This window comes from Labrus bergylta, chromosome 14 (assembly GCF_963930695.1).
Source record: "Labrus bergylta chromosome 14, fLabBer1.1, whole genome shotgun sequence".
In the NCBI taxonomy this organism is placed as follows: Eukaryota; Metazoa; Chordata; class Actinopteri; order Labriformes; family Labridae; genus Labrus; species Labrus bergylta.
The window spans coordinates 28,858,493-28,871,499 of NC_089208.1; the positions used below are offsets into that span (position 1 = coordinate 28,858,493).

A 13,007-nucleotide genomic window follows, 5' to 3' on the forward strand; every position below is an offset into this window, starting at 1 on the left:
GAGCCGCAACAGCAAACACACGGTCCCCTCTGAGCTTCCACTTGGTTTTAGGCCCCCTCAGGAGCAGCTGATCAGCTGACCTGAGAGCGGGTGGGCGTGTATGGGTGTAGAAGCTCAGAGAGGTAGGGCGGGGCAAGACTATTAAAAGATTTAAAAGCAAATAAAATAATTTTAAAATTGATCCTCAATTGTATGGGCAACCAGTGGAGTGAGGCTAAAATGGGGGAAATGTGGTCATATTTACGTGTTCCAGTTAAAAGACGTGCAGCTGCATTCTGTACCATCTGGAGGACCCACTAACCCCCCACATACAATGCATTACAGTAATCCAGTCGTGTGGTAACAAAGGCGTGGATTACCGTCTCAAAGTGCTGCCTTAAAAGAATTGGCTTTATTTTGGCCAGCTGCCTCAAATGGAAAAAGCTTGATTTTATGACAGCCTTAATCTGACTGTCAAGCTTAAGATCAGGGTCCACCCCTAGATTTGTGATGCATTTTTTGGAATACTGGGCCAAGGAACCCAGATCTACAGGGGGGGTCCCAGTGGTTCCCCCAAAAACCATCACTTCTGTCTTTTTATCATTAAAATTTAAAAAGTTCAGAGCCATCCAGGCCTTTATGTCATCTAGACACTCAAACAACAGTCGAACAGAGTATTCATTGTTCTTTTTAAGTGGCACATAAATTTGACTGTCGTCTGCATAACAGTGGAATGCAATGCCATGCTTCCTAAGTATTGAACCTAGTGGGAGCAAATACAGAGAGAAAAGGAGAGGGCGTAGAATTCAGCCCTGTGGGACTCTGCACGAGAGAGGAGCAGAGGAGGGTAAAAAGTCACCAAGGCTGACACAGAAAGTTTGATCAGCCAAGTATGACCTGAACCAATCCAGTGCTATGCCCCTGATGCCCACCTAATGCTCCAAACGAGAGATCACGATATTATGATCCACAGTGTCAAATGCAGCAGTTAAATCTAAAAGAACAAGTACAAATTTAAACTCTTTTAGTCTTCCTCACAGGAGCTCTAAGACAATGAGGGTCAAAAGTCAAACTCACTTTGAAGGGGGTGATCTGAGTTCACATAATTTAGCCATCAACTCTTAATTTTACCCCTTCAAATGAGCACTCTTTAGGGATACGTTTCCCCCCTCACTTTTACCTGACTGCAGTTAAACACTCTTAATACTTATTCATACTGTGAATAGGGCGCCACAGGAACGAGTCCTAAAACCCAGAAGTAAGTTAGCATAACCATAGTCTGTCCAACCCTGTCAGCAGTGCTGTGGTGGAGAATCAGCGTGGAGCAATGGTGAGGGTGCAGGATTACCAGATCCCTTCATCCAACCTCTGCCTGAGTCAGGCCCCCCTTTGCCTCTCTATACCCAGCAGGTACCGGCCTCTTCTCAAAGTGTTAACATGACGATACACCAAGAGTAAAATTAAACTGCTGTGAACCTTTGTCAACAGAAACTTTGAGAACAGCTCTCCAGAGTCCTGCATCAAGGAGAAGAAGTCTAGCCCTGAGCCCAGTGAGTCCTTACACCAACAGAGATTATTCAACATCATATTCATGTTATCTTTACACTTTTTAAATCATTGACAGCTCTGATGTAGAAACTTTTCAATTCTGCAAATCTCAAATCTCAAATCCAAAGAAAATGTATGACATGGCTCAAAATGTTTCAATTGGATATGCAAGCGTCTGTCCGCGAACACAATCTACATATACTGATCCCATTTTCTTATATATATATACATAGATAATGTTTTAATCATACTTAAAGGGATACTTCACCCATTTGCATTAAGCTTTGTATCATTAGAAACCTGGTAGTGTTTTTGAATGGTCGTGCATCCCGCCCTCATTTTCCCCTGAGATGGGAAATCTTTGTATTTCTAAGTCTGAAAAGGAGCTTCCAGTGATGCAAAAATCATCATATTGCATCATTGGAAGCTGTTGCGGTTAGCAGGGTGAAACTGCAACGCTAGTTCCTCATATTTTCGACCACTGACGCTACAGACCAATCACAGTTCAGTGGGTGGGAACTCACTCCCAGAATCGAAACTTAACGTCCGCCATATTACTTGGAAGCTATGCTAACAGGCTTTGGTGATAATGGCGAAAAAAATATACATATAGCGGGGAGATGGTTGCTGCCGACAGGCCGGTCTTGTGTCTCGGCTGCTGCTGCCGCTGCCCACCGGCCGCCGGGGCCGCCGCTAGCCACTGCTGCCACCGCGTCACAAGACCGGCCTGTCAGCAGCAACCATTTCAGCTCAGCAGCCAAGACATAAGGCCTGCCGGTGAGGACGAGGAGCCGGGGCCGGCTCGAGCTGGGGCTGACTGGTAGTGTCGGTGCTCTCACTGTTTGACTATGGACACAGACATAGAGTCTGTTTTCTGCCAGGAATTTACAAGATACCAATTCCTTCCCTCTGAATGAGTTCAGATGGAAACGGACTTATGTGTTGAAGTAAATATGTCTGTAAATGTTTTTATTACTATGTTTCTACTGCTATATTGTATATTTTGGAGAAACTGTATCGATCGAATTTCCCTCTGGGATTAATAAAGTATTTCTGATTCTGAACTAGAAGACCTTAGTGGGAGTGGTCTGCGGTGCTGTGCATTCTGGGATTTGGTGTCTTTCATCCACATGAGCCAAAAAGACACTTTCTGCCTTTTCACGGCCAAGAAGGCACCAACTTCAACATTTACTTCACATTTCTACTACATATATGACCCAATGTTAATACAGATTCATGTTTCAACGGATGAAGTATCCATTTAAGGTTTCAGAAAGCAGGATGAATGTGTTGCACAAAATACTTAAGAACACATCTAAACAAGTCATTTAATCCGCTGATCACGCTATTGGTTTCAACTACAGATCAATTGTTTGTTTGTTTGTTTTTTCAGGTTCTTATTCCAATGTTGTAAAATGAGTAGGGGTTTTATTCTATCTTCATGAAAAACAGAAACAGAAAAAAATCCGTAAAGAAATGCAAACTTCTTTAAATGGTTGTTCTAAGTGTGATATCTTAATTGCATGCTGTGCCCTTTTTAAAATAGCTGTGTAAACTGTTTTGCTGCGCTCTGCTTGTTTTTTTAGGGGGATACTCAGACTCGCTCAGGGGGGCGTCACATGCTGCCTCCAGCCTCTTCAACGCCAACAATTCATCATCTGACTATGACATTCTGCTGCCCCCTCAAGGTAGTTTCACCCCCATCTCACTGGGCCCTAACCTTCTTGTCCCAGTTTACATTCCATCTGAGCCCATCCTATTGGGGGCGGCTGTGGCTCAGTTGGTAGAATCGTCGCCTCTCAACCAGAAGGTCAAGGATTCAATCCCCAGCTGGGCAATATGTCCTATGTGTCCTTGGGCAAGACACTTAACCCTGAATTGCTCCCACTGCTTTGGTGGTGGTGTATGAATGGGATTAGTTACTTCTGATGGATGATACTACATCGGGATCACTACCATCAGTGAATGTGTGGGTGTGACATGCAGTGTAAAAGTGCTTTGAGTAGTCAGGAGACTAGAAAAGTGATATATAAGCTCAAGTCCATTTACCATTTATTGGCCATCACAGCTGTGTGCTCAGGTGAACCACTTCATATGTCAAAAATGATTTGTTCTTGCCATTTTTTTCTTCATTGAATGGATTTCAGTGATCCGTCGAGGGATACCTGTCTCTTTCAGTCTTCACATATGCTTTTATTGACTGAAGTTCATTTTGATGCACTATCAAGAGATATGAAGATTCAAAACCACACAAAAAATAACTCAAGTCAAATCTTAATTCAAAATGTATTTAGCACCATTTCAGGAAATGCATATTTTCCTTCCACTGGCAGTACATGTGCAACATTCATTTGGTTTTCCTTTAAATAGTAATCAATAGACATTGTGATGCTATTGACAAACAGCAAGAAAATGTTTCAAATAGGCCTGCCTTATTGTTACTCACAGTGTTTTTAAGTTTGATGCCTTATCTATCTATCTATCTATCTATCTATCTATCTAATGAGATGGATTTGAGGACTGTATCTCTACCGAGACAAACACATACACTTGTGTTCTGTGCATGGCTATGTTTTATATCAGAAAAAGAGCCTTCCTTGTTTTTTTTCTGAAGGCCACCATGGCAGCCGCTCTCTATCATGTGTTTTGTTTGTGTTGCAGTGTCAGCCACCTCCCTGTTGAATATGTATGAACTTGTCATCATATCATAGAGCTCAGTTTTGGATTCTGTCCTGTTTCAGCTTTAACAGACGCTTTTAACAGCGGCCCACCCTCCCAGCCTCCACCTCCTCCACCAGCTCGACACAGCCTCACAGATCTCTCATCCTGTAACTCCTCCTCCTCCTCCTCCTCCTCCTCCTCCTCAGCCCTTACAAAACCACATCGGCTGTCCTCTGGTCAGGATCACTTGCTTCTAACCCCAGGTGAGCTCTCTCATAAGAAGTAGTATCACACGGTTCATAATATATCATATGACTCTGTTAACTATCTCCATGTTTTGTGTGGTTTAGACACAGTAATTGACATGCTGAACAATGCTGTTCCTCTGCCTCCGCTCAGAAGACATACAGAACATGTTAAAGGCTCCAGATGCTGCCTAGAATTCAGCTTTTTAAAAGACAGTCAAGGTAGAGTTACATCTCACAAAGCACATTCTGTTTTTGCTATTCAAGCAGAATAGCAGCCACACAGTTTCCCTACTCTGTACATTTTACTCTTGTTTTGTGGAGAGAAGACAACATGAAGAAGAAGTCCTGTGACCATCTTTTAATCTTGACCCAATTCACCTCATTAGGTCTATTTTCAGTTGTATTATTTTCTCTAGGCCTTGAACCAGGCAGACCATATGTTGCCATCCCTTAGTATTCCAGGACATAAAAGACCAAATTCATAAGTATTTGCTCTCTTGATATTAAAGACAGGTCTTTATTATTGATACGGGTGCCAACTCCAAAAATATTGGGGGGGGAAAATGTGACAGAACAAGGCTGTGATATAATATTTAGTTTATACTTCACACAGCTAAGGTGTAATAGGTTTCTGGTTTAGTGTTTCAGATTTGAGTGCTTCCTGTTTTATTTTGTCATTTCTTATCCTTGTGTCGAAGGCCCTTTTTCAAATCAAACACACCCTCTCCCTCCGTGTCCCCTTCATCAAGGTGTAGGGTAGAAATACAGCGGCAGGCTTTGGGAAAAACTTTCCTCTCTCAGGTTGAAACAGGAACTGTGTGTTACCATGGTTACTCAGCAGTATCTTGCGGTAACGGCTTTTTTTTTGTGGCTAATGCATTCTGTAAAAATATTTATGTAGCCTAGATTATTATTCTTTTTCTTTAGTTATATTAGTGTAGACTTATAACCAAACTATTAGATTGAGCCTTCATTGTTTATTGTAATTTATAATTTAAGTTAATTTGTTGTAATTTTTAGATCAGGGTGTCCTAAATTAATGCAAAGACATGGATAATATCGTTGAACATCAGAGCAGCAAAAAGTGTATTTTTTTATTGTTGAATTGAGATTTCACAAAGACATCAAAAGTAGAAAAATAAGAAATAAATATTAACAGCAAAAAATTGTCTGCAACATGATTTAATATTCTTTTGTTTTTTGCAACAGTCCCTGTAAATATAAAACACTTTAAAATAAATAAACATATATTTGATCCTTAGTACACATTTGAAGTTGTTAACGTCTGTATGAGGATATTAAATGTCTATCTTAGTTGGAGCAGTGTTTGAACTCACAGGTTGCTTCATCCATGACGACCGGACACAATAGGCGTTGCACGTGATCCGAAAGGCATTAGTGCACACTCGCTGGTGGAGGGTTTTACAACCCACTTCCACTCCCCGCTAATTGGTTTGGGACGGACTTAATTAGAACGGAGGAGTAGGGAGAGGGTGTAGTGGCCGGTTTGAAAAAGACCCCTAGTGTCTATTGTTACATTCTTGATTTCCCTGTGTCTTAAGTATTTCCTGTTTTCATTTGTGTTTCTTGTCTTTCGTCCTCCCTTTGTCTGGTTTCCCTCCATTTGATTGAGGGTCTGATTACCTCTTTGTCTCAGTGTTCTTTTCCTCTTGTTGTCACTTCGGTACAGTTCTTTATGTTGTTCAGAATGGAATTTTTCAGTTTGGACATTTAAAGACTTTTAGACTTTAAAGAAGTAAGTCAATCATTTTAGTTTAGATTCTGTTTCTCCTTTCTTTAAACCCTGACATGTGGCTTAGTGGTGTATTCACTGATCTCTTAATTGGCTTTGTATTTGGTGTGTGTGTGTGTGTGTGTGTGTGTGTGTGTGTGTGTGTGTGTGTGTGTGTGTGTGTGTGTGTGTGTGTGTGTGTGTGTGTGTGTGTGTGTGTGTGTGTGTGTGTGTGTGTGTGTGTGTGTGTGTGTGTGTGTGTGTGTGTGTGTGTGTGTGTGTGTGTGTGTGTGTGTGTGTGTGTGTGTGTGTGTGTGTGTGTGTGTGTGTGTGTGTGTGTGTGTGTGTGTGTGTGTGTGTGTGTGTGTGTGTGTGTGTGTGTGTGAGAGAATGTAAAGAATGGTCACTAATAACACTTGTGAAGGTCTGAGTCTGAAATGATTTCTCTCCTTTCTCTTTAAGTCTCCATGGACTGTTTACAGGCCCCCGCCAGACCGCCCAAGCCCCTCCCGAGGAAGATCCCTTTAGACAGTCAGCCAGGTAAACCCCAGAGCCTGGACCTGGAGACTGTGGATGCCAAGATAGCCAAGTTGATGGGGGAAGGTTACTCCTTTGAGGACGTGAAGCGGGCGCTGACCATCGCCCAGTACAAAGTCGACGTGGCCAGAGGAATTCTCAGAGAGTTTGCCTTAATGGCCCCCAGACTAAACCTCTAGAACTGGAGACATTGACAAGGACGCAAAGCAAGGAAGTGGATATGTGAATGGATTGACTAAAACATGGCAGTCAACAAAAATGTGCTGAATAAATAACATTTTCAAAGCAGAGTTAACTTCAAAGTGGCTAAAACACTGCAGAAACACAAAATCAGAGAAAATACCGTTGAACCTGAACAAAAGAGAACCACGTTTGTTAGTGTTTACAGTGTGCTCTTCTGTTTTCAACACTTCTGTCTCGTGGTTTGATTGAATGATCCTGCTCCTGTTGTTCCCCTTCATATTACATACTGTTCTAGCCTCCACACGTTTTAAACAGAAAAAAATACTTTCAGCTCATTTGATGTGCTTAGTAGATGTTAGGGGTCACTTTTATTGACAACCTGTGGTGGGCTCCACTGCTCTCTTCTCGAACTCCTCCACATGTCTTCTTTTTATTCCTTTTAATGTCTGTTTCCCCTCACAGGAAATACCTGTGTTTCAGAATGAGAAGGGCTTTCAGGTGGGAGTCAGAAAGAGCCTGAGGATGCCTTATTGACTCCTTCAGATCTGGAGAATGTTCAGGACAGCTCTGGTGGAGCAGCATTATTTATCACCTCGTGTCTTACATGGACTAGAAGAGTGACATTTTAGTGTTTTAGATATTTTTTAAATAATTTTTCAAAAGCCAGAGACATTTGTGCCTGCATTTTAGCCTAAGCATTCAAATGAGAGGTGTGTATTGTTGTGTTGATCAGCGTGCAGAATGATGTGTCGGAGCTCACATATGAAAAGCTCAGCGGTCGTCATACTGTTACTTGCTGGATCATATTTAATATCAAAGCCATCACATGGTGAAAGTGTCAATATTCCCAAATGTTTGAGGATTTTCTCAATCTGTTTTCTGATGCTGTGCTGCAGTGTAAAGCCAGTAGGGACCAACAGAATCCTCTGAAGACCATAGTAAAATAGACAGGACATATGCAACTTCACTGTGCAGTACGGGTGAATTTAAACTGTCTTAAATTCAAATCTGGAAACTGTATTTCTGCCTTATGACTTCAAGATGTCTCACATATATTGTTGGAGTTATTTAAATATAAGAAAATATTTTTTTATGGCCATTTTGTTTTGTTATACCAGATGTTAACAGATGTGTGCTGTACCAGGCAAGGTTGTAGTTTTTCCATCGCACATGTTTAAAATAGATGGTTAAATTCGGCTACTGTAATAATTCCTTTTAGATTACGTATTGCAGTTTTGGGACTGTTTAAATAATAGTATATTTATTGTGAACACCCAGGCTGTAAATAATCCAGAGTATGTACAACAATGTTTTTTATAGGACAAGCTTCTTTCAGTTTGCTCCTGCACAAACACAAACACTTTTATATCTATAGCAATGTTACTGAACTTCCAAATCTCTGCAGTATAGAGAGTGCAATTTTATTCTGACTAATAGAAATGGTGGCAAAAAGACCCAAGCTGGAAAAAAAACATCAAATATCCTCTGAAGTTTGTCAATGATACCTGTAGTATTTGACATTCAAAGAGTGAGTGACCTCTTAATTCTACTTCCATAGCAGTAGTCTGATGAGTGTCTAACAGAGACAGAGCGTCAGATGGATCTGCAGTGAGGATTTTGTTTAATGTATCAATCAGATTTTTGGATTTTATGTCATCCTTATTTCTCAATACCTGGACTCAAATACTTATTATTATACATAGTTGTTGGAGCAAAGTCAGCTCTCAGCAGTCTCTGTGTATGAATTAAGAAACCAAACAAATATGTATTGACCCTTTTTCACATCAATGTTTTTTTTCCTGACCAGAATGATTAACTGTTTGTAGTTTTATATACTGAGGAGCTGTATACAATTAGGTGTGTTTGGTTCCTTGTCATCGAGGCTAATCCAAAGGCAGAAAACTATCAAAACTAGTTTTGAAAGTTAGACAATGACCCTTATTTCTTTCCTGAAAACTAGGCCACCAACATTTTACAAAAAGATTTTCGATGTGAAATCTTGTGGCGTCTCCCTTGGGGTTCGGTTTTGGATTTTCGGTTTCTGTTCCTTCTTTCATTTTCTTAAACTTGGAAAGGTTTAAGCTCAGAATTTTGCATTTCATTGGTCTTCCTTGTCAAGGGGGTAAGTTGCCTTAGATTGCCAAGGGTAGTTTATATTAGTAGTATTTTATTTTGTTATTAATGTGGTCCGGTGAAAACAGTGTTGAGTAGGGCACAGATTAATGTGCAATTAATTTATACACAATAAATGTTTTTCTTGATAAGTTATTTTCATTAATAAAGTCAAGAATCCTTTGCTCGATGTTTTGTTTTGTGTTATATCCCCGATCTAGGGAAACCTAGACACAACGTGATAAGTGACCCCTACTCTTCCTACTCCCGACCAAGCCAGCAACACAAGTCAAATTTAGATTTTGAAGCAGCAGTGTAATTGTCTTTGGAGGTAAGTCAATGGCCAAAATAACAAAGAGAATGTGTGCAGGGCTTGGCTCCAGGCATAGCCTACCGGGGCTGCTCTCACTGCATTCCCCTCAGCTCTCTACTGATGTGGGAGGGAGATGAGGAAGTGGATTTATTATCAAACCACATACGGGTAAACACTACCAGTGCAGTATTTCTCCGGGGCTGTCTATTGTGCAAAAACAGGACAAGTGGAACAAGTGTCATTGTGTGATGATAAACTGGGATGTGATGGAGAACAGGTTTCCAGATACCAAGAACCAAGTCCTGTCAGAACATTGAAACCGGATTTTGGTAGGTTTAAATCTTTATGAATATTGCAAATCAGCATATTTTTGAGAGATGTGTGTGTGTGTGTGTGTGTGTGTGTGTGTGTGTGTGTGTGTGTGTGTGTGTGTGTGTGTGTGTGTGTGTGTGTGTGTGTGTGTGTGTGTGTGTGTGTGTGTGTGTGTGTGTGTGTGTGTGTGTGTGTGTGTGTGTGTGTGTGTGTGTGTGTGTGTGTGTGTGTGTGTGTGTGTGTGTGTGTGTGTGTGTGTGTGTGTGTGTGTGTGTGTGTGTGTGTGTGTGTGTGTGTGTGTGTGTGTGTGTGTGTGTGTGTGTGTGTGTGTGTGTGTGTGTGTGTGTGTGTGTGTGTGTGTGTGTGTGTGTGTGTGTGTGTGTGTGTGTGTGTGTGTGTGTGTGTGTGTGTGTGTGTGTGTGTGTGTGTGTGTGTGTGTGTGTGTGTGTGTGTGTGTGTGTGTGTGTGTGTGTGTATATATAGGCCTTGTGTGTAGAGTGAAAAGATGTTATAAAGATTTATGTAACTTATTTATTTTAAACATTTATTTGTGTTTCCATGGAGAAACGTGTTATTACCCTTAAACATTGAGCAGGATGTAAGGCCCAACTGAATGTGAGGACTTAACCTCCCTGATGTTTTAACAGTATAGCTTCATCTCCTTAATCAATCCTAGTTGTTAAAACCTTCTGTGATGGCATTTTTGACAAACCTTGTTTCATTGTAAAGTTAAGTATTTAAAAAAATGTTTGGGGATCAAATTTGTTTTACCATAGAGAATATCGTAAAGTAAAGATGTTATGTTCAACATTTTAAAAATTGTCTCACTCTCTCCCACTTGTACAATCTAAGCTAATTAATACAATAAAAGTAAGTTAAGGGTTTTTGTAGTAAATGAGCAGACTGAATGGAGTCAGTCTGCTCAAGTCTGTTTAAGTAATTACTGTTTTAGCAAATGTGTGAATATAAAATCTATTATTAGCTGAAGTTATAGTCATTTTCGAGACACGACATAAACTGAATAGGGGAAAATGTGATTCAGAAATGAAGATTGTAAAATAAAGTTGTTAAATGCACGTGTTGAAAGTTCTGCAGTTATTTTAACTTTTCAAAGGGTCACATGATAAATAACTAATCCTAAACTTTTCTTCTTAATACATTTTTAATTATATAGGGCTGTTTCATTAATGCATTTTTTTTCAAAATGATTTGTTTTCCCAAAGCCTTCATATATTTGTATCATAATAAAAACATTGATATTGTTCAGATTCGATTTCAAATACATGTAATATGTGTAATCCTTTTGTCTTTGCTTAATATAATTATTATTCATGTTTGTTTGGTAGGGACAAACACAACATAAATAAAACAGCAATCCAATGCACATATCATAGTGTTCTTGTCCCTAAAAGGTATTTTGTGTAATAAATGTTTAAACTGCTACCTTAAGTATTAATATAGTTTCATTTTTGGGTTGCATCGTTCTGTTGTCTTACTCAGCCACCGTAGCATCGTGTGTGTGTGGGCGTGTTTTGTAAGGGTTTTGCCCGGTCTGCAAGGCTGCAGTTGGACCCTACTGGGTTGGGGGGTGCTAGAGTCGGTGCAGGCCTCGCTTTCATGTGATCAATGTGCAAAACAAATGTGACTCACTCCTTAGTGTAAACATCAGAACTGAACAGAAAACTAAAAACTACAACTATGTGAAGATAGATAGATGTTTTTCTTGGGACCATAAACTAAAAAAACACAAACATTTTTGTTTTATTGACACTTTATTGACAACAATAAAAAACAGAAAACAAAGTCTGTCTGTATTTACAACTCTACTAAAGCCTTTTTCTTCATTGGTTTCACTGTTTACCTGATTACTTGAAAGCAACAAACGTGATGAGAGAACAGTTTCATAACATTTTGCAACCATTTGTGAAAAAGCTTCATTGGTAAATTTGACACAGTTTAAAAAACAACAGAATGAAATGTCATCTTTTTGTCTCTTGGAGTTTTTGTTGCAAACTAGCAGCCACGAGATCTGAAAAAAACATTCCTTTCCTAATGACATTATTAGATAAATACTCAAAGTTTTACTATTGGTAACAGGTTTCATCCAGTGAAAGAACAAAGGTAAATGAGAATGAGGTGACATGTTGATGCTTCTGTCAAAATAGATAGAAAAACTACATAAATCATAAATATGTATATGTTTTCTGCAAAATGTCATATTTCAAAATGAACCATTGCTTAGCTAACTATGAACTGAACTACTGTTATCAATACTCTAACTGTCTTTTCAAGTCCTTCTCTTTGCTGGCCCATTGGGTCATGTAAATGTAAATCCAGAGAACAAGCAGCTTTACTAGTCTCTACATTTCAACTACTGTCTTCAGTTTGGGTCATCCTTCACAAGCTAAGAGTCCTGTTCTGATAATGAAACCAATGAACACAGAAGTTCAAACATTCAGTACCTAAAAAATGTGCATGCTGCAGTATCGCCATCCAGGTAAATACATTAAAGAAATGAAGCATAAAAAGATAACATTAAAGATAAAATTAACTTTCTCCAAAACCCTGATCCCAGCCTTGGAGGGTTGGTAAAAGAACAGAGAAACAGTGAGGTAAAGACATTAACATGACATGTAGTGTATCAAACTAAAACATGAATTTATAAGACATTAAGAACACAATGCTGTTGGATTTCTAACTTGTTGCTCTTTTCCAATTGCTTCTTCTTTCTCTTTTAAATCTTCAATTAGATGAAAAATAAAGTAAAAGAATCACATTTGAGAATAAAATAAAGTCTTTCACCAAAATGTCTTCTGTATCATGTTGCTCCATGTGTCAAACACAGTTTGTTATTAGGGTAGGCACAGTGACAGAGTGTCAGGAGGTTATGATATGTCGAGGTCATTGTGGTAACAATTTCGGTCGGGTGATACAGCAGTGAAGTGTCTATTTCTCTGAGCACAGCCACATAAAGGCACACAGCGCACAAGTACAAAGTCAAAATGTTGGCATGCTCAGCCAATGTTTATTCAGGCCTTAAGTCATAGGCATTCTAGAACAAACCAAAGAAATACAAAAAAAGAAATACTGTAACTAGTCAGAGCTCCAACCAAAAAATCTAGCAGAATGTCTCCAACAACATAACAAGCAGTATTGACTAGAAACACAAATAAAAAAGAAGAAAGAAAGAATGACACAGTGACGTGGCGGCCTCAGTGTGGACTTCAAAAAGTAAGGGGGGACAGCAGGCTGGTGACAGGACTTGGTTCTTGGTATCTGGAAACTTATTGAGTGCATCAGCAGCCAACAGGAAGTCTGTGTGTTTCATGATGACAGTTGGTTTTCCACCTGCTTCTTCCTATGATGATAATAACATGTGATG

General features: G+C 39.6%; 2 protein-coding genes across 6 annotated transcripts in view; one reads left to right on the forward strand and one right to left on the reverse strand.

Moving 5' to 3' along the window:
• Positions 1–9,185, forward strand: part of cblb (Cbl proto-oncogene B, E3 ubiquitin protein ligase) — a 34,544-nt gene extending 25,359 nt beyond the window's left edge. Inside the window, exons 14-19 of one of the 4 annotated variants that reach the window (XM_020646049.3) lie at positions 1,276–1,389; positions 1,468–1,529; positions 3,114–3,215; positions 4,269–4,451; positions 4,539–4,655; positions 6,631–9,185. In XM_020646049.3, coding sequence (XP_020501705.1) covers positions 1,276–1,389; positions 1,468–1,529; positions 3,114–3,215; positions 4,269–4,451; positions 4,539–4,655; positions 6,631–6,884 — 832 coding nt within the window. In that variant the 3' untranslated portion in view covers positions 6,885–9,185. The remainder of the gene's footprint in view (positions 1–1,275; positions 1,390–1,467; positions 1,530–3,113; positions 3,216–4,268; positions 4,452–4,538; positions 4,656–6,630) is intronic. The other 3 variants (XM_020646050.3, XM_020646052.3, XM_020646051.3) reach the window with 3 other exon arrangements.
• A 2,193-nt stretch (positions 9,186–11,378) lies between these two features.
• Positions 11,379–13,007, reverse strand: part of alcama (activated leukocyte cell adhesion molecule a) — a 36,064-nt gene continuing 34,435 nt past the window's right edge. For both annotated transcript variants that reach the window (XM_020646074.3, XM_020646075.3), the window contains exon 16: positions 11,379–12,983. The gene's annotated coding sequence lies outside the window, so the exon portion shown is untranslated. The remainder of the gene's footprint in view (positions 12,984–13,007) is intronic.